General features: G+C 44.5%; 1 protein-coding gene across 1 annotated transcript; it reads left to right on the forward strand.

Annotated features, from left to right (window-relative positions):
- The first annotated feature begins 1,751 nt into the window (after positions 1 to 1,751).
- On the forward strand, positions 1,752 to 5,144 carry TNFAIP8L3 (TNF alpha induced protein 8 like 3). Its single transcript, XM_077764365.1, has 3 exons — positions 1,752 to 1,790; positions 3,389 to 3,479; positions 3,666 to 5,144. The coding sequence occupies exons 1-3, from the start codon at positions 1,752 to 1,754 to the stop codon at positions 4,226 to 4,228; spliced, it is 693 nt and encodes a 230-aa protein (XP_077620491.1). The 3' UTR covers positions 4,229 to 5,144.
- Positions 5,145 to 21,058: the final 15,914 nt, after the last annotated feature.

The following is a 21,058-nucleotide window of genomic DNA, read 5'->3' on the forward strand; positions in this document are numbered from 1 at the left end:
ATAACAGGCTAATTTTTAAATATCACTTTTATAAGATATAGAAATCATATCTGTTAACAATTATAACTATTTAACCTTAAGGTGCAAAATACGTGCTGCCAAGTTAAATATGTAAGGAGATACATAGTTTTTCAAAACCCTTATGGGAATATATGAGCAAAAGCTGTGACACCTACTGGTCTAGAGAAAAGTGTTGGGAGTGCTGGCGGGGGAAGGAGCCATGTTTGGAATCAGGCAGAGGAGCCTTGGTAAAATTGCCAGCATCACCCAACATTTAGAGTTAAGCTATGAAGTACCTGGCACAGAGCCAGCCAGTGCTCCCTTCCTTCCACCAGGTCCTGCCATGTGCCATGAGTGTGTGAGGCACTGGGCATACTATAGGGCTTCGACACCAGTCCCCACTTGCACAGAGCTTACATTCTGGTGGACATACCTGTATTTGATCTTCTGCTTCTGTGTGGGTACGTGCTTGCTGCATTCCTTTCCTTTGTAAATTTTTTATGTTTGTTAATTTTGAGAGGGAGGGAGGGGCAGAGAAAGAGGGAGAGACAGAGAGAGAGAGAGAGAGAGAGAGAGAGAGAGAATCCCAAGCAGGCTCCAAGCTGCAAGCATAGAGCCTGACTCAGGGCTCGATCCCACACCTGTGAGATTGTGTCTTGAGCTGAAATCAAGAGTCAGATGCTGAACGGAGTGAGCCACCCAACTGCCCAAGCTTGCTGCTTGTCTAAAGAGTCTCTTAATGGTCTTATCTCAGGCAGCTTTTAGGAGCTGTATTGATAAAGAAATGACTCATTTTTTTATATTCTAGAAGGGATCTTTCTAGATTCCATTGTTCTTATTAGAATAGTCACCTCGGAAGCATACAGTTATTTTAGCAATGGGGCCACTACTCAAAAGTCTTTAGGCCTCTGCTGTGGGATTGACTTCAAAGCATACAGCACAATCTTCTGAACATCCTTAATACTTATAAATATTTATCTTTCGGGGGGGGGAGGGAGCACCTGGGTGGCTTAGTCAGTTGAATATCTGACTCTTAGTTTCAACTTGGGTCATGATCTCATGGTTGTGGGATTGAGCCCCGAGTTGGGCTCCATGCTGAGTGTGAAGCCTGCTTGGGATTCTCTCTCTTTCTACCTGTGCCCTTCCCCCTGTCCGAAAGTAAACACATTTAAAATATATATATATATTTGTCCTTGAAATACAAATTTGCTGTTTGGGGGAACAGAAGTTATTCACACAAAGGTCTGGTGACCACAGTAGGTGGTCAGAATGGGGCAGGAATATTTTATGTGACTAACTCTAGGAGGGCATCAAGCAGGCAGTCTGGGCTTTCTCGTGGTAAAGAAGAGTCAAGAGGTGCTGTTTGTTCCCTTTGCACCCAGCCTGAAGGGAAAATCCCACCCATGTCAGGGCCACTAGACTGTGAAGTCGCTTGAAGACTATGGTTTCAAACTTTAGGGAGAGAGCTTCCTGAGCTGTAGGAAGCCTGTGGCACCTGCTACCTTACGGCTGCTGATCCTGCCGCAGCAACCCCACTCCAGGCCATGCCCCTGGGGCCTGCAGCTAGCAGCCTGAGGGCAGACATAGCTGTCTCAAAGGGCCAGGACTGAGGGAGCAAGGCTGGGCCAGTGTGAGGGCACCATGTGGGTAGAGGAAGTGCACAAAAGCCTTGTCTGAATTGTGTTGGGGTATTTATTGGGTCTGTCTGTGAGGCCTGACCATCCAGGTATTAATCACTGTCCACTGAGAAAATGAGTCCAGTGAGGGCAGAGGGCATGGAATATAAGATGGTGAGGCCAGGCAAGGATTGCAGAACCTGGCATGTGTATGGCCATCTGTCTGTCCACTTTGCCTATCATATCTATCACTTACACGTGGCCACAGAGCACTAATAAAATCTCTGTATGGATCCTATAAGGGTCCTCAGTTCTCAAAGGAAAACTATTTTTTAAGTATAAACTTGAACTGTATTTTACTACTTCCTTATTCTTATGCAGTGTTTCTTTGGTATTTTACTTAGCAGACACCAGTTCGTCCCTGTGCCCAGAACTGAACGAGGTGCTGTGGAAGACATTGTCTCAGTCCTTAGGCAACTTGAATCTCCTAGGGAAGATATGCGTACATGCTGTAGAGTAATGGCCAGCAGATTTCAAATGTCAGCTCTACCTAATTGGTGATTTCATGGAATATTTCATCAAATCTAAGACACTGTCAACTTTAAGATGTTGTTTTACGTGCTTTTGGGAAAGAAAAATATGCTGCCAATGAAATTGTGAATGACTGCTTTCTTTTTATTGAGAAATTTTATACTTCTTGAAAGATTCTTTTTGGACTTGCTTAGACATAGTGTTTTTTTTAACATGTATTACTCTCGTTCACTCATAAAGTAGAACATAAGAGAAATAAACTGGCTTTGGTTTTTCCAAGCTTCTTCACATTCAGGGTACTGCTCATCTGAAGTATCTTTGACCTGCTGTGGTCAGTGTGTGTGTTTCTCACGCAGTGCACTTCTGTTCCCTATGCCAATGGAGAGTGTTGGTGAGGCAATATTCCTTCGAGTGCTCTTGACTTTTCTCCCAAATCTCTGGCTCCTATTGTGCAAATTGATGTGCATATAATGACAACCACAGCGCAAGTGCCACCTGGCAACAGTGACCGTAAGACACATATCAATTTCCAAGGCACCGATAAAAATACACTGTAGGCTCAAAAGATGGATTCTGAGACTCAGTCAAAAAGACTGCCATGATTGGCTACCCATGTCTGCCCTGGGAATGGTGCCGGCACTGGTGCTACATTCTTGTCATTAAGCAGTAATTTGCAGAACTGGATAGTGGAGTTCTCTGTGAGCTAACAGGACCAGGAAAGCATTATGCATGAAGTAGTTCTAAAAAGGTGTGATTTCAGGGTGCCTGGGGGCTCAGTCAGTTAAGAGTCCAACTTCAGCTCAGGTCATGGTCTCGTGCTCCGTGAATTCAAGCCCTACGTTGGGCTCTGTGCTGACAGCTCGGTCTGGAGCCTGCTTCGAATTCGGTGTCTCCTCTTTCTGCCCTTCCCCTGCTCACACTCTGTCTCATTCTCAAAAATAAATAAATATTTTTGGGGGGCACCTGGGTGGCTCAGTCGGTTAAGCGTTCGACTTCATTTCAGATAACAATCTCATGGTTTGTGGGTTCAAGCCCTGCATCAGGCTCTGTGCTGAGAGCTAGCTCAGAGCCTGGAGCCTGTTTCAGATTCTGTATCTCCCTCTCTCTGACCCTCCCCTGCTCACACTGTCTCTCTCTCTCTCTCAAACATAAAACATTAAAAAATTTTTTTAATTAAAAAAATAAATATTTTTTAAAATTAAAAAAAATAATAATTTAAAAAATTAAAAAATGTTTTTAAGGTGAGATTTTGCCTGGACAAAAGCAGACCACTTCCAGAGAGGGAAGAGCGCAATATAGGAGTGCAATTCTCGAAGGAATACCCTCAAGAGGGTAAATAAGCATGTCATGTGGAGGGGATGGTGGAGGGATCCCAGGCTTTGGTGGGGTTTGGTTAGGGAACTGTGGGATATAAAAGGCATGAGTTTTTGTTTTAGGAACAAATTAGTGTGTTTCACTTGTAGAAACATACTAATGGTTCTCATATTTCTATAACTTTTCTTTCTTTTCTTACTATAGGTCCTGATGTTTTTAGCTCAAAGAGCCTTGCCCTTCAAGCCCAGAAAAAAATCCTGAGCAAAATAGCCAGCAAAACCGTGGCAAACATGTTGATCGATGACACCAGCAGTGAGATCTTTGATGAGCTCTACAAAGTCACCAGAGAGCACACCCACAGCAAGAAGGAAGCCCACAAGATTATGAAAGACTTGATCAAGGTGGCAATCAAAATCGGAATCCTCTACCGGCACAACCAGTTCAGCCAGGAGGAGGTTGTTATTGTGGAGAAGCTCAGGAAGAAGCTGAACCAGACGGCCATGACCATCGTCAGCTTCTATGAGGTGGAATACACCTTTGACAGGAACGTGCTCTCCAGGCTCCTGAATGAGTGCAAGGACCTGGTACACGAACTGGTACAGCGACACCTGACACCCAGGACCCATGGGCGCATCAACCACGTTTTCAACCACTTTGCCGACGTGGAGTTCCTCTCTACCCTTTATAGTCTGGATGGAGACTGTAGGCCCAACCTCAAGAGAATTTGTGAAGGAATCAATAAATTGCTAGATGAGAAAGTCCTCTGAATTCCTTCTCTCCTCCTGGACTTTGCTGAGTTCCAGTTACAGCACCCAATGTGGTCCAGGTTAGAGAAGAGAAACCTGGAAACCCTTGTCGAAGACGCTCATGTTCTGTCCTATTCGCCCATCTGATATTGATGCCAGATTGCATTCAGGTGTGTTTATCCCCTGAGCTCACTGACAGGTCTGTTCTTCACATCCCTTGGTTTGCCAGCCCAAAGGACATTTCATCTGTTCTAAGCAGAAGGCTGCCATGCTCCTCAAGGTGAGCTCACTTCATCTTGGTGGAGTGGAAGGAGCCCTGGACCAGGAGTTGCAGGACGTGGATTTGGTTCCCAGCTTCACCAGTGCGACCAACCTCGGGATCCTGGAACCACAATGTCCTCCTGCCTACCTCCCAGGACTACTGTGAGGTTCAAATGAGACAATGTGTGTTCACGCTTTTGAAAACTCTAATGTAAGCTTTTATTATTTTCTCTCTGGGGTGTGAGAGGGATCAACCTGGATCTAGACTACTAAGCAGCAGAGAAGAAAAGAATAATAGTATCTAATAGGCCGGGTTTACAGTCTGTCCGTAGATGTGCTGCTTCAAACACGGCTGAATACAAAGGTGTGAAGAAGTGTAGCTGCAAATTGGAAAAATGTTTTCCAAGAGCTGTGTTTTTTAGGTCTTAGATGCAGGTGTATGATCCTGCAGAGGGAATCTTTCCAGTGGGGTGGGAGTGTGGAGAGTTTCCCACTCATAACGCAGGAGCAGGAAAGTGTGCTCCCTGTGAGACCAGCCTGAGGTGTGGGAGGGTTTATCCCAGCAGCACAGGAGAGCTGGGCAGAACGAACCCCTATCCATCTCTCTTGGCCTTTCACAGTCACATTGTGCTGTTTTCTTTGGTTCGTTAATAAACTGAAACTACCCTTCAAACAAGAGGTTTCGGAGTTGTGATTCAAAAATAAAATACCTTGGAGTTAGAGGCAGTGCTAAGAATAATTGAGGGACACCTGGGTGGCTCAGTCAGTTAAGAATCAGACTCTTTATTTTGGCTCAGGTCATGATTGCAGGGTGTTGAGATCGAGCCTGGCATTGGGCTCCATCATAAGATTCTCTTTCCCTCCTCCTCCCTCTCTGCCTTTCTTCTGTGCACGCTCGCTCACACACTTGTGCACATGCTCTCCCTCTCAATCTCTCTCTCTCTCTCAAAAAAAAAAAATGGGATTGAAAGGAAGACAATGAAGAGCGAGAGCTCTGCACTGAGACCCTGAGGAGCAGTGTGGGAGGCAGGAAGGGTGGGGTGCAGGCAGCTTGCTCATGGACACATGACCAACCGCCTTCTCTGAGCATCTCCCAGCCTCACTTTCACACTGTGGCTTCTGACATATTTTTATCAATCCTTAACAAACATCAGGACAGTGTATTTACTGCCTTCTCGTGTTGTCTGCAGGGCACCACATTAGGAAACTTGCTCTCCCTGCATCACCTCCCATGCTGCTCTGCTTCTTATACCTGATGATACTATGAAAGACCATATTAGCTCAGCCCTTGACTAATCCTATCCAGACATGGTTTGTGGGAGGGTGTGAAACGGCAGCCTGTGAACCTACAGTGGCCATTCAGCCTCAACCGGCTCCTGTGTCAACATCAGTGCAAACCATCAGTTAAGTTCTTCAGCTACCAGTACTCAACATTAGTTCATAGGAAGGGTGTCCGGTAGGGAATAGGGAACAGTTAAGTCAGCCCCCAGCCCCTCCTTGCAGACCTGAGGACTGACCAATGATGCCCTGTGCACATCCAGGCTGGAGAAGTCGTTGGTCTTTCTGGCAGTGGAAGCCACCAGCGGCAGGGTCCTGCCTTCCCACCTACCCACTAGGCAGCAAGCAGCCCAGGGGTAGCTGAATTTTCACATACAGGGTTTTCAGTGCCTGCCTTGGTGCACTTGTCTGATTGAGGGCTGCCCTCTAGTTTGAGGGATGGCCCTAGAAGCAAATCCTTTTCTCACTAAGTAGGTGGACCCACCAGGGAGTTCAGACCCACAAGGAATGTGTGGAACTATCTTCTGTTATCTGAGACACAGCAAGGAAGAAGGCAAGGTCCCCAGGTTCCCCCCACTCAGCCGGTCTTTAGCATACATTAGTATCTCACAGTCCACAAGCCCCTAAGGAAACTGAGTCCTCCTTGTTCTCATCACAGAAGGATCAGCACTTACACCAGCACGTATCGGCAGATGCAAAAGCAGAGTGTAGACCAAAACGTGTCCTACTACCCTGAACCGAGGCAGCCAAAGGGCTCTCTACTGCACGCCCAGCTGCGTGTCTCTCAAGCTTATCAACGAGGGATGGGTGGGGGGTGCCCTGGGCTACCCAGGACAAGTAACCGCACACCTCTAAAAATAGCCAAAACCAATCCCGTGTGTACATTTTAAACATACCACTGGCGTATAAACTCAAGTGATTATCGAGTTTCATCAACCAGCTGAACGCTTACAAATTTCAGATACTTTACATAACGATCTGGTGACCAAAAAAGAATAGGCGGCATTATTAGTTTATCTTGAGGACTCTAACCACATCACTCTGTGGCCCTGAAAGGCTGTTTGGGCTGAAAAGAAAATACGAAGGACACAGGCAAATGCTAGATGCTTTCAAAAATGGGACTCTGTACATGTGCACTTGTGCTCAGAACTCTACAAAATCTGCAATAATGAGAACACACAAAAGCAAAGTGAGAATATCTGCATTTAGGTGACACCAAAAAGAAAAATGATTATCAAGAGAAGCAATAATATAAAATCACTCAGTTGATCAAGCCCCACACAAAGAGCAGAGAGCAATGCCTGGCTCAGCAAATCAAAGACAGAGAGAGCACTCATTCTTTAAGAGGGGAGGGAGGCAGGAGCAGCCTGTCTCAGTTATCTGGAAACATCCCTAGGTCTTCAGCCATCTGTGAGCACTCAGCTCTGTCCCCTGGGAGGACGGCAGACTTATGCTGTAATCCCCAGCCCACCCCTGGTTATGTGGCCTTCTTCATGCATCTGAGCCCTGCAGAAACACATTTCCTGCCGGCTGCGCCTGCTGTGTGTCTGTGCTGCCCTTCCTCCCTGTGTTTGCATCTGTGAGTCTTGACACCCTCTGCAACTCCAGGTCTCTGCTCAGTGACAAATCAAAATGAAAAACTTCTCCATCTGTGCTTCTCCTCCGACTCCCATCTCCCCCATCTGTACATTTTTCACAAACAGATCAGTACATTTGCTGGCTACTCAATGAACGTCTTACATCCATTTACATTTTAAAAAGAAAGAGCACACATCAGGCTCGCATGTCCTCTGCCCCATTTTCACTGGGGGTTGTTTTGGGTTTTTTTGATTCATCACAGTCTCAGGTGTCAAGAGCAAAACTGATTGGTGAAAATTCTAGGTCAGCCAGCTTTGACTGTGGAGACACTGCATTATCAGGAGCTGTCCATTAATGGACTGGGATGTTGACAGCAGAGTCATGAATCAGATGGCATTGAAAGAGAGGGTCCCCAAGGCCCTCCCAACTCAGAATTGGGTAGCCACTTTCCCTTGTTTAGTCTGGCTGTAGTGGGGGGCACCACCAACCAGGCCCACCCTCTTGCTCTTTCTTTAGAAGGAGGCCTTTTTTGTTAGGGGGAAGACCTTTCTACAACCCTGTACTTCAAAATGGCACCTAGGAATCCCTGAGAGTTCTGGTGGCGTTGGGGGAGCATGGAAAGGAGGGTGGTATCCAGGTAAAGAGAAAAGCTCTCCCATGGGTTCTAGAGAGAGTTTGGGATTTTTTTTTCATTCTGACAACTTAAAAAAAATTAAATCAATATAAGTACCTTCTGAATCTTGTAGGGATGAAACTTTATAGCTGGGTGATGCCACCTAGGCTCAGGGTCTGAGTTTTCCTGTGTTTACATTGTCTTTCATGCTGAATGATCAACTCAAGTGAAATAATTTAACTGAATGTATTTCTTTTTTTATTCTTTTTAATATGTATTTATTTTTGAAAGAAAGAGCATGAGTGGGAGAGGAACAGAGGTAAGGGGGGCATCTGAAGTGGGCTCTGTGTTGACAGCAGAGAGCCCAAAGCAGGGCTCGAACTCAAAAACTACGAGATCATGACCTGAGCCGAAGTCAGATGCTTAATTGACTGAGCCACCCTGATGCCCCTAACTGAATATATTTCTGCAACTAGGTGGATCTCTAAGTCTTCAGGTCCATGGTTCTCAATTTTGAGAAATGTTAGACAACATGTGAAAGTGTAGGCTTGCAGAGAATGAATGTCACCCTGCCCTTGATGGTGCGCAATGGGTGCGGGATGAGCCAGTGTCTGGGGGACACACAGACCTGCTGCAAAAAGAGGTGGACTCCCATATGCCCTGTCTGCCCTTTGGAACTGGCCAGGACAATCCACCAGATATAAACCAAAGAAATGACCAACCCATTCTGGCAATCCTAATAATGAAACTCAAAGGTACAAGAGAAGCCATCACCAGACACACCAGGAACTGCTCCTTCCAAGGAAGGGAACAGAAGGGAAAGCCTTGCAAAGAAGAGAAGTCGCTTGTGTTTACTCACACGCTATCCCAGTTCTAGATTACCTAGAGTGAAGAATCCCAGGCGTCAAGAGTATGTGCTCTCAGGAGCTAATTCCTTGGCTGAACTTAAGTAAAAGGAACATGGCACTCAGGTACTGGTGGCATCGAATCCCCCCACCCCCGAAGGAGGAAGAACAATCCAGGGTAAGCATTCTTTCACAATGTACCCCCAGCACCCCCTCAGTGCTGCTGCTAAGCTATCATTTGCCTCCCTTGTCCTTCCTTTGCAGAGCTGGGGCAGGTCTCTACAGAGTAGGGGTCCTGGCCACCCACCCAGGCAGCCAGAGCTTGGGCAGCTGGGCCCCCCAGACTGTGGTATAAAGCTCCTCCTTGCCAACTGCCAAAGCCCTTCTGGACCAGTTCCTAGTACAAGAGAGTCTAGGGTTTGGCTCCCAAGGAGGGGGCTGGATGGATGCCAGAGCTTGGCACAGAGCAAATGCTGGACACTAGCCGGGGAGCAGCAATTCGTTATGTTGTGGAGGGAGAAAAGCACTTTTCCAGGCTCTGTCACTTGGGAGGAGGAGCCTGTGAACTGGTCCCCTCTGTGTGACTGGGCTCCTTCTACCTCCCAGAGCTGTGTTTCTCTGAGGAGAGGGTCTTATTCCTTCAGTGGTGGCATGGGGCTGCCCCCAATTTGTGATTCAGAAACAACTACAACTTGATTTTAAACTAGATGGTAGGTTTGGTTTTGGGAAGATAGGTGTTTTGGGGGTTTTCCGTGGCTTTCACAGACAGTACAAAGCACAGAACATGGGATAAGCCATGAGTCGGAAGGTTTAGTCTCAGTTCACTAGCTTACCTGGTGATTTCCTTGTACTTCACCTCTCTTGGGCTGTAAATGCAGACAGAGTTTGCACAAGATCTCCAAGAATCCTTCTAGTTCCATATTTCTGTGTTCTGAACATCACAGGAGAGAAGCTCTGGGCACTTCTTCCTTGTAGGGTTCTTAGAAGGGAGACTATTCATTAGTCAAATAACTGAGAAATAACTCCTTGATGATCCACTTCAGGACTTTTGATCATATATCTAAGTTCATGATTTCAGAGGGAAAAGCTTTAAGCTAGAAAATGCAGGGTAAAATGAAGACTCCATAAGGACCAGAGAACAGAGCCATGTGGGCCCAGTAGAAAGCCAGTCACCAGCTTAGCTGCAGCCCCCTGGCATGCAATGTCAGGACCAACCCTCTTTCGAGATACACATCTCAAATTGAGATGTATCAGACTCAGCAATGTATCTCTGTAGAGATAACAGAGTAATAAGCAACGTCGTCAATAAGTCATTACTGATTTCAGTCAAATGTCTTAGGGAATTATCAGTATTTTAAACTAAATTAAGATTAAAATCATTATTTTAATTTTAAAGTATATTAGGAGAGCCATCCCCCCAAGAATTAGACTATGGAGTTCTCAGACCTTTTCTTCCCTCCATTTATGTGGGAAACACACTGTGTCACTGACATAACATGATCTTTATTTGTATATACAAATCTTTAATGTGTGTCTTTAGAGAGTATATTCCATGTACCTCAGTGTAATGAACTTTTCCTTTACACAGCTTTATTGAGAAATAATTCATAAAACATCCTATTCACCCATTTGGAGTACACAATTCAATGGATTGGCACATATTCACAGATATGTACAACCATAACCATACTTACTCTTTTTTTTTTTTACAAATAGTTTATTGTCAAGTTGGTTTCCATATAACACCCAGTGCTCATCCCCACAAGTGCCCCCCTCCATGCCCATCTCCCCCCTCTCCCCCCAACACCCATCAGTCCTCAGTTTGTTCTCCAGAGGGGCTGCACCAGTTTACATTCCCACCAACAGTGTAGTAGGGTGCCCGTTTCTCCACATCCTCGCCAGCATCTAGAGTCTTCTGATTTACTCATTTTAGCCACTCTGACTGGCATCATGTGGTATCTCAGTATAACCACACTTACTCTTAGAACATTTTCACCTCCTCAGAATGAAACCTGGTACTCTTTAGCCATCACCTCCCTCCCCTACTCAGGCCTTACGAGCAATATAAAATTTGCTCTTCCCCTGCCAAAATTTCACAATAATAATTTCTCAAATGCAATACAGTCATAGAATCAGAGCAAGCACATCCCAATGGCATCATCACTAAGACTCATTGTGCTGAACTAGGTTGAGCCCCAAGCATCATTGGTGGTGTTCCCGTGAGAATAAGCATCAGCAGCCTTTTGACAGGTGGCCTCTGTGGGGAGGTGGGTCTGGCTAAGCGTGAGCACAGCAGGCTGACTGTGAGAGACACCTAAAGTTGGCAGCTCTCTCATCATTTTGTGTTGGGAGCCATTTCTGAATTCATAAGTTGAGGAAGAAACTCCTTGTGAGGTTAAGGTAAGTTGCACAGACTCTTACGGTTAGATGGTGACTGATATCCACCCCCACCCAATTGTTTCTGCTTGAGTACCGACCCCCAAGGCACCTTGCTGATTGGTATTAAGAGTGACTCATTCTGGCCTTGATATGCTGATTGCGCTTTGTGAAGGAACTTCTTTTGTGGTTATGGGTGCAACATTGCGTTCCTGAAAGACTTGTTTTTCTTAATACCTCCCAATAATCGATAAACAGGCTATTGACCCCTACTCACAAAGAACTAACTTTTGCCTTTACTATGCTAATGCCACCTCTGGGCTGTTCCCCTTACCCTTTTGTATATCAATGTTCTGGAGAATCTTTACTAATCAAAGGATTTATCATTAAAATGCCACTTCTGGGCTGTTCCCCATACACCTATGCATATCAATTTTCTGGGAAGTTTTTACTGATAAAAGGATTTATCATCAGAATGCCACTTCTGTGCCATCCCCTAAACACTAAATCATAAAGTAAAGTTGAGTCTCAGTGCGGAGAGGCCTGGCTGGTGCCCAGAATCTCGTGTGTCTCTCATCCCTCCCTCACCAACACTGCCCATCCTTCAGGGACCCCCGGACCTGGCTGGAGCTGGACTCCGGCAATTTTGCTGCCCCATCACTGGATGCAGAAGCCACATGCTGGGGTAATAGAAGGAGCTAAGTATCACGTGGGGCAGAGGTCCTCAAAGTGTGGACCATAAGCCACCTGCATCAGAATTCCAGGGGACAGGAAATGGTTCCTTTAAAAATGCGCAGTCCTTGGGGCGCCTGGGTGGCTTAGTCGGTTAAGCGTCCGACTNATGATCTTTAAATACATAAAGTTTGCTGACCCCAGTGTAAAGGGCTCAACTTGAAATCCATTGCATCTCTATGCTTCTCAGAGGATGTCATTGTTTTTACCTCCTGCCTCTTTCAGCTTTGAAACTGAGTCCATCACATTCTCCCTTTGTGTCCATGAGATCCCCCTGGACCCTTGTTCTTCTCGTGTATTCCATCACCCTAGGCCCATCACAAGCCCTGTCCTCACCAGTTGCCCGAAGGACAGCTGTTTTCACTGCAGTGGACACCATCAGTTAGCTCCAATGCCGAGAGCCAAGGGAACCATGGGGAAGGTGGCATGAGGTGGCCCATGCTGTCCTGGCCATGCTGTGAGTTTCATATTTGCCATCTTTTTTCTTTTCTTCATCTCTCAATTAATGAAGTACCTTCTAAGGTGACTCTCTGAAAATTTCCTCCTAAGGAAAACGACCTGGGAGGCTGGTCTGGACATAGAATTTCCAGAATTATATAGGTGCAGTTGCTTCAGGAAGAATAAGAGTCCCTTGGGGGCATGTTAAAGATGCATCCTCTGCTAGGCTCCTCTTGGGCCCTTTTCTTTCCAAGGTCCCCTCTCCAGTAATGTAGGATGGCCTGGAAACACCAGTAAGGGGCAGGGTTACTCCTGGAACCAGGGGCTAAAGGGAGCAGAAAGACCTGCCTTTCTTTCAGCTAGTGGAGAAATAAATGACCTTAAAGTCAAACATGGGCTCAGACCAGCCATGCATGGGACTCCCAGACAGGAAGGAATAAAAGAGCCAGGACACACAGACACAGGGGAGAGGCTCCCAGGCACATGGGCGTTTGGTCCCACGTGATTGAAGCTGATCAGGGTGAACCAACCCTTTCAGTGTTCTCTATCCAGATTCTCTTGTACCAGAGGGGAGCTGGTTTTTTGCCAGAGAAAAAAAGATGGAGTTTTCCTTTCAGAAAGGGAGTCTATAGCCAATGAAGCAGAAAAATGAATGAGGGGGCTCCAGATGTGGTGTGGGGATGAGCAATGACAGGCCTCCCCAAAGATCCATGTACCCCTCACTCTGGGGCCACTAGTACAGGGCAGGACCAAGGTGCTGGTGTACCAGACCTTTCCTGGCTGGGGTTGAGTAGGTTAAGCCCCTTGAATTGCATTTTCTTAGATAGATGGAGGCCACTTCCCTCATCATTTATCTGTCAGGGGCAGAGAGTTTAAAGTGTGTTTCCCTCTTGCTTCTCCACACCATGGCAGCCAAATTCACTTTTTTCCCTCATTTCTTTACTGTGGAAAAATAAACAAAACATAAAATTTACCATCTTTACCATTTTTAAGTGTACAGTTCAGTGATATTAAGTATAATCACACTGCTGGACAACCATCACCCCAATCCATCTACAGAATGCTTTTCATCTTGTAAAGCTGAGACTTTATACCCATTAAACAATAGCTCCCCATTCCTTCTCCCCCTGGCCCTTGGCAACCACCATTCTACTTTCTGTCTCTTTGATGTTGACTAAGTATCTCATATAAATGGAATCGTACAGTATTTGTTTTTTTGTGACTTCTTTCACTTACCATAGTGTCCTCAAGATGCATCCATGTTGTAGCATATATTAGAATTTTCTTCTCTTTTAAGGCTGAATATTACATTGTATATCTATATACCACAAATTGCTTATCTGTTCATCCACCCATGGACACTCAGTTGCTTTCACATTTTAGCTACTGTGAATAATGGTGCTATGAACATGGGTACAAATAGTTCTTTGAGACCTGCTTTCAATTATTTTGGATTTACCCAAAAGTGTAATTGCTGGATCTTATGGTAATTCTATTTTTAATCTTTTTGAAGAACTATCATTCTGTTTTCCATAGCCACTGTACCATTTTACATTCCCACCAACAGTGCACAAGGGTTACAATTTCTCCATATCCTCACCAACATTTGTTATTTACAGGGAGCTAGGGGGGGTGTTGATAGTAGCCTTTTTAATGGGTATGAGAGGGTTTTGACTTGCATTTTCTTTTTTCTTTTTTTTAAAAAATTTTTAATGCTTATTCATTTTTGAGAGACATAGCATGGGCAGGGGAGGAACAGAGAGAGAGGGAGACACAGAATCTGAAGTAGGCTCCAAGCTCTGAGCTGTGAGCACAGAGCTCAACCCAGGGCTCGAACTCACAAACTTTGAGATCATGACCTGAGCCTAAGTCAGACACTCAACTGACTGAGCCACCCAGGTGCCCCTTGATTTGCATTTTCTTAGTGACTAGTGATGTTGAGCATCTTTCATGTGCTTATTGGCCATTTGTACACCTTTGAAGAAATGTCTATTCAAGTTCTTTGCACATTTTTGAATTGGGTTGACTTTGCTATTATTGTTTTCTAGGAATTCTCTACATATTCTGGATATTAATCTCTTACCAAATGATTTGCGAGTATTTTCTCTGTGTTGGCCCTGTTGGTAGTGTTTTTGATGCACAATTTTTTTTGTAAATTTCATGAAATCCAGTTGTCTAGTTCATCTTTTGTTGCCTGTGCCTTTGGTGTCATAGGCCATTCATCATTGCCCAATAAAATGTCTTGAAGTTTTTGCCCTATGCTTTGTCCAAGAATTTTATAGTTTTAGGTCTTACATTTAGGTCTTTGACCATTTTGAGTTATTTTTATTAGCACTTTATTGCAGTCTTTCTGCAGTCTTTCACCTCCTTAATTCCTATTCTTTTTTTTTTTTTTTGATGCTACTGTAAACAACGTTGTTTCCATAATTTCCTTTTCAGATTGTTCCCTGTTAGTGCATAGAAATACAACTATGATTTCATCCATATGTAGAATATAGGGGAAGGAAAAAAAAAGGGAGTGAACCAAAAGATACTTTTTCTTTTATGTTTGTTTGTTTAGAGAGAGAGAGAGAGAGAGAGCGCGCACGAGCAGGAGAAGGGCAAAGACAGAGGGAGAGAGAGAGGGAGAGAGAATTCCAAGCAGGTTGCCCTGTTAGAGCCGAATGTGGGGCTCAAACTCACAGACCATGAGATCATGACATAAACAGAAACCAAGGGATGCTTAACTGACTCAGCCACCCAGTGCCCCAAGATACTCTTAACTACAGAGAGCAAACTCAGTTTTATGAGGTTGCTGGAGAAAAGGTGGGCAGGGGTTGGGTTAAATACGTGATCGGTTTTAAGGAGGGCACTTGTGATGAGCACTGGGTATTATATGTAAGTAATGAATCACTACCTGATTCTATCTGAAACCCATTTTGTCACACATGTTAACTAATTAGAATTTAAATAAAAACTGGAAATCAAAATGAAAGAGAGAGAGAGAGAGAAAGACAGAAAGACGGAAGAAGGAAGGAAGGAAGGAAGGAAGGAAGGAAGGAAGGAAGGAAGGAAGGAAAGAGAGGAAGAGGGGAAGAGAGGAAGGAAGGCAGACAGGCAACTGACTTTTGTGTGTTGACTTTGTATCCTGCTACTTTGCTGAATTCATCTATAAGTTCTAACAGGTTCGTGTGTATGTGTTGTAGAATCTTTAGGGTAGCTGCTACTTACTAAGAGCTGAAAAATTTACCAAAATTAACCATTCAAGCCTTCCCCTGGAATTTCAAGATAGTCTTATTCAATAGACTCCAGGGTTCTAAAATAGGTCAGACAGATTCTTCCAGTGTACTTGTTGTCTAGCTGAGGAGACAGATTGTCAGTGCTTCCTGCTCCTCCACCTGCCCAGCAACCTCAATGGCACATTGACTCTTGGGTCTCCTGCCTATTCACCCCATGCACTATCATGCCTATATATATATGACCTCCAGCTCTCAGGCTTCACCTGCATGGACATTAAGAATACTGATGAGGCTGTGAATTCTGCTCAGCAATGAATCTCCTGAATTCATCAGTCCAGGACAACCAAAGACCCACCTCTTCAAATCTAACTTCTCCTCCTCCTCACCTTTTAGCAATCAGTAATCTTTTCACTCCCCCCCTCCCCCACAGAGAGAGACAGAGAGTGGGGCAGGGGTAGAGGGAGACAGAATCTTAAGCAGGCTCCATGCTTAGTACAGAGCCTGACAAAGGGCTCTATCTTACCACCATGAGATCATGACCTAAGCCAAAATCAAGAATCAGTCACTCAACCAACTGAAACACCCAGGTGCCCCACCTTTTCACATTTTTGCCCAATTTTCTATCAATGTAATCAAAATGCCAAGAGAAGGAGAGAGATCTTCATGCCGTATGTATATGCATACTCATGTATGGGAAACAAGCACCTTCTTTTCAAATTCCCAAAACCAGAGGAAAAAAAATTTTTGCTTCCATTTTTTAAAGTCCAATCCAGTTGGCAAATTTCCCAAAATTCTCTAAGTTAGACAAAAGAATGCTTAAAAGATTCTTGGTGGATGTTGAGCTTTCCAAGAGCGTGAACAAGAAAAACCAGTCCATGAGCACACATGCTTGGTGCCTCCGAGCCTGGAGCAGGTCTTCTGCCCATTACTAGCGGAAGGAAGAAGTGGTGACACTTCACTTCCCACCTCTCATCCCACTGCCTCTCACCCTGAACGATACAGGTCTCATTGGTGGACTAATTAATGCCAGGTTGATGTGAGGGGAGACTGCAGCTTGACGGGGCTGCTGAAACCAGGCCTTTGTAGGGAATGGATTCCTCCTGACTCCCCTCCCCCACATCGTAAATGCCAGGAAGAAAAGACCCACAGGGGAGTGAGTGACCCTCTTGGTTGTGGCTGGCCAATTCCTCACTTGCCTGCAAGTTCCCAGAGGAAATGCAAACAAATCAGACCACACTTGGCTGCTGGCCAATGAATCTTTGAACTTCTTCAATAAAGTCTTTAAAACTTTGGTTCTGACCCAAATCTTTTGCTGCAGCATAAAAACTGCTAGGGCTCAAGTCTCTCTGTTTAGGGAAACAGTGTGTCTGTGGCATTTGAATAAGGGTGTTTATCTCAGAGATGGTTCCTTGAGTTCCACCAGGTTCTATAAAAAAACTCACTGTGCCTCACTTGCAGTCTTCGAACCTTCCTGAATATTTGGTGTGTTTCCCTCCCCCCCTTACCTGTTGGGTGTGTTTTACTTGTGACCGTTCCTAACTCCGTCCTCTTCCTATATAACCCCCATTTATGCTTTGTAAAAGGGCCCAGACCTTGTTGAATTTCCAATGAAAACAGGAAGAGAGAAAAAATCTCCAGCAGAGGGCAATGAAAAGGTATTGATAGCTGGTATTCACTATCCAAAGTGGGCCTTGAACTATACTGTTACAAAAAAATAAATATAAAGAAATGGTGAGATATACGATATAGTGTGTTTCTTTTATGATAAAGTGAACATTAGATTTTTTTTTCAATCCCCCTTAGTTGCTGCTTACTTCCGCAGCAGATAAGATGGCAGAGCCAAATGTCCTGCCCTTATAAACAGCAGTCTCAGGAGGAGAGAGAACCAAGTTTTCCAGACTGAGGCATTCCTCTTAGCCCCAGGTTTTCTCCAAAGCAATACCCTTTGCTACCTCCACTTCCATACCTTCCTGGAAATAATACGGAGTCCACTTGGAGCCTTTGAGAGGAAGTCTGGAGGAAGGGAGCTGCCAGCAAACCACTAAGCAGTGATGTTTTAACTTCCATCACCAATCTACCTACACAACATGGACATTCAAACAGCAGCCAAACCCTCCCCACTGGGTCCCGAGTACTAGGCTTGAATCACCTCAGCCTGAAATCTGCCTGCGCCAAACCTGCAGAATATCTGGGAATCAACGGCATCAAGTTCTTCCAGAGAATCTCAAGCAGCTGGGAAAGGAAAGCAGGAGAGAATTCCAGACTCCAGGAAAGAAGAATCACAGATCACACCGTAGGCCTATGTTTTAAGAAAACTGGAATGATCAATAACTGTTAACCTATTTCCATAATTGTTCTCTTTTCTTAAAAAAATTTAACATTTATTTATTTTTGAGAGAGAGAGAGAGACAGATGGTAAGCAGGGGAGGAGCAGAGAGAGAGAGACATAGAACCCGAAGCAGGCTCCAGGCTCTGAGCTGTCAGCACAGAGCCCAACATGGGGCTCGAACTCACAAACCATGAGATCATGACCCGAGCCGGAGTCAGACACTTAACTGACTGAGCCACCCAGGCGCCCCCATAATTGTGCTCTTAATTAACACCTTTGTAGAGTCAAGCTCAAACTGTTCATTTTCACCTGAATAACTTTTAGTGACAATTGATGGAAATCAACTCCATTTCAGAATTAATTTTCTCTTAAGGCACACTTCCAGATGTGTCACAGGGCATTAAGTGTCGTAAAATAGTATTTTCTGTTATTCTTTTTTTTAAAGAACTATTTTTTTATGTTTACTTATTTGTTTCAAGAGAAAGAGAGGGAGGGGCAGAGAGACAGGAAAAGAGAGAATCCCAAGCAGGATCCATGCTGCCAGTGCAGAGCCTGATGTGGGGCTTGAACCCATGAACCGTGAGACCGTGACCTGAGCCAAAATCAAGAGTCGAACGCTTAATGGACTGAGCCACCTAAGCTGCCCTTTGTTATTCTTAAAAATGTCAGTATAAATGTATACATACATAAATGTGCTTAGGACAGCACCAAATCATTTATAACACTGTACAGCATTAACTAGAGAAAAAGAGGCTCTAAAGAAAGAGGCTTGCTTCCCTATTAGGCATCCTTCCTTTTCGGACTAGTGGCAATACACATGTCATCTCCTCCCCACCAAACAGGCTTACTTTAGCCACCCATAAAACAATTTCATATTCTTTCATAATATTTGTGGATTAAATGTGATACTTGGCCTCGTTTTGTTCAATTTTCATGTTCTTCTTACCGTTATATTTATATATTTACATGGAAACTTCTAAAATTGGCCAGAACTCTGTTGGAGCAAATTCTGAGAGCAGATGAAATAACATATTCATAGATTATTTATGATGCTGTAACTTTCTAAAGTGCTATGAAATCAACTCCTCATATGAAGATAATATTGCTAGTGCTGGTATTTATGGCAAGTCATAAATGAATGTGTGGGATGCCTATTTTGGGTAATGGCAGCTTTTAGGGCTTTAGAAGAGTCCTTCACTGTAGTCACTTTGTTTGACATTATTCTTTCCTCTGAGGAATTTCTGGATGGCTGTTTAAGAGGAGGCTGACCCTGGTGGGAGGCCACCAGGGCTGCATATATAAGTGGGTGCAGTCACTGTCACTTGCCTGGGTAAAGAGTGGTTTCTTAGGTTGTAGCGTGTCCCATCTTGGGCCGCCTTGACTCTCACACATCGATGGCGGGAATGTAAAATGGTGCAACCACTGTGGGAAACAGTGTGGTAGTTCCTCAAAAAGTTCAACAGGGAGTTACCTCATGACCCAGCAATTCCACTCCTAGATATATACCCAAATGTATTCTCATAAATATCTGTTCACAAATGTTCATAGTAGCATTATTCATAACAGCCAAAATGTGGAAACAATCCAAATGTTTATCAACTGGAGATGATAAACAAATGCAGTATATCCATACAGAGGGATACTATCTGGCCATAAGAAGGAATGTAGTAGTGTCAAATGCTACAACATGAATGAACCTTGGATACATTAAGCTAAGTGAAAGAAGCCAGACGGGACACCTGGATGGTTCAGTCAGTGGAGCGTCTGACTCTTGATTTCAGCTCAGGTCATGATCTCACAGTTCATGGGTTTGAGCCCCATGAACTACAGAATGCAACTGATGATGACTGCAGGAAATTTTAAGAAAGAAATAAATCTTTTAATGCATTCTTCAGGAAAATACCTGTGACATCTTTTGGGGACAGAAATGGCTAAGAAATGTGAATATGTTACAACAAAAAAAAATTCTGCTTATGTTAATCTTTTAATAATCATATAATCAAGAAATTAACTTTTGCTTTGATATAAACATTTATATTTTTCCAAAAATTTATTGGAGAAACTTTTTATTTTATTAATTCACCAATATAATCAGCCAATTTATTGATCAATGAGTATGTCAAAAATTTTATAATTTAAATTATATATAAAGCACTCATTCACTTTCAAAAGGATCTTAGTTTCCACTATAAATTACATGGTCACCCTACTTAGAAATAATCTAGAACAGGGCACCTGTGTGGTTCAGTCAGTTAAGCATCCAACTCTTCTTTTTTTTTTTTTTTTAATGTTTTTATTGATTTCTGAGAGAGAGAGAGAGAGAGAGAGAGAGAGAGGCAGCATGAGCAAGGGACGGCCAGAAAGAGAGGGTGATACAGAATCCGAAGCAGGCTGCAGGCTCTGAGCTAGCTGTCAGCACAGAGCCTGATGCGGGGCTCGAACCCATGAACAGTGAGATCATGACCTGAGCTGAAGTCAGACACCCAACCGACTAGGCCACCCAGGCACCCCAAGCATCCAACTCTTGATTTTGGCTCAGGTCATGACCTCACAGTTCATGAGGTTTGAACCCTGCATCTGGTTCTGTGCTGACAGCATGGAGCCTGGTTGGGATTCTCTCTCCTCTCTGCCCCTCCTCTGTTTCTCTTCTTGCTCTCGCTCTCAAAAATAATAAACTAAAAAAATAATAATCCAGAGTAACAGGTAACAGCTCCTTTGTACCCTGAGGACCAAGACACTATACTCTCTAACTGGGAGAAGGTCCCTTCTGAACATCTTGCAGGCTCCTACAGATACCTATGTCCACACCCTCACTGCACTCTGCCACCCAGATAGTTCCCCAAATCGAGAATTCCCCAAGGACAAGGACCCGATCTCATTCTCCAGGACCTAGCACCATGACCGACCTATAAAAGAAAGGAAGGAAAAAAGGGAAGAAAGATCACCACTTTTTGTCAATGGTATTCTCTGTTCCTGCAGCCCCAGTCCTTCAGGGATAATGTCGCTAGAAAACGTGAGGCGGGAGAACCGTGATAAGCCTGGCATGATGATCGGGCTTGCCCCCTCTTCTCTGCGCTTCTGGGACTGGCAGCTATGGCCTCCTGGACCAGCCAGTAAAGCCTCACATTAGGCCTCAGTCAGCTGGCCCATCCCCAGTGTCCCCAGACATAAACCGCCTGAACT

Source organism: Crocuta crocuta, unplaced genomic scaffold (assembly GCF_008692635.1).
Source record: "Crocuta crocuta isolate KB4526 unplaced genomic scaffold, BGI_CrCroc_1.0 scaffold102, whole genome shotgun sequence".
Lineage (NCBI taxonomy): Eukaryota > Metazoa > Chordata > Mammalia > Carnivora > Hyaenidae > Crocuta > Crocuta crocuta.

What these genes read in the sequence shown, in the direction of transcription:
- TNFAIP8L3 (XM_077764365.1), top strand. Translation starts at nt 1,752, where the DNA reads ATGAGTCCAGTGAGGGCAGAGGGCATGGAATATAAGATG. An exon ending in AGGGCATGGAATATAAGATG is followed by an intron (nt 1,791 to 3,388) that starts GTGAGGCCAGGC and finishes AATGTTTTTAAG; the next exon opens with GTGAGATTTTGCCTGGACAA. An exon ending in GAAGGAATACCCTCAAGAGG is followed by an intron (nt 3,480 to 3,665) that starts GTAAATAAGCAT and finishes TTCTTACTATAG; the next exon opens with GTCCTGATGTTTTTAGCTCA.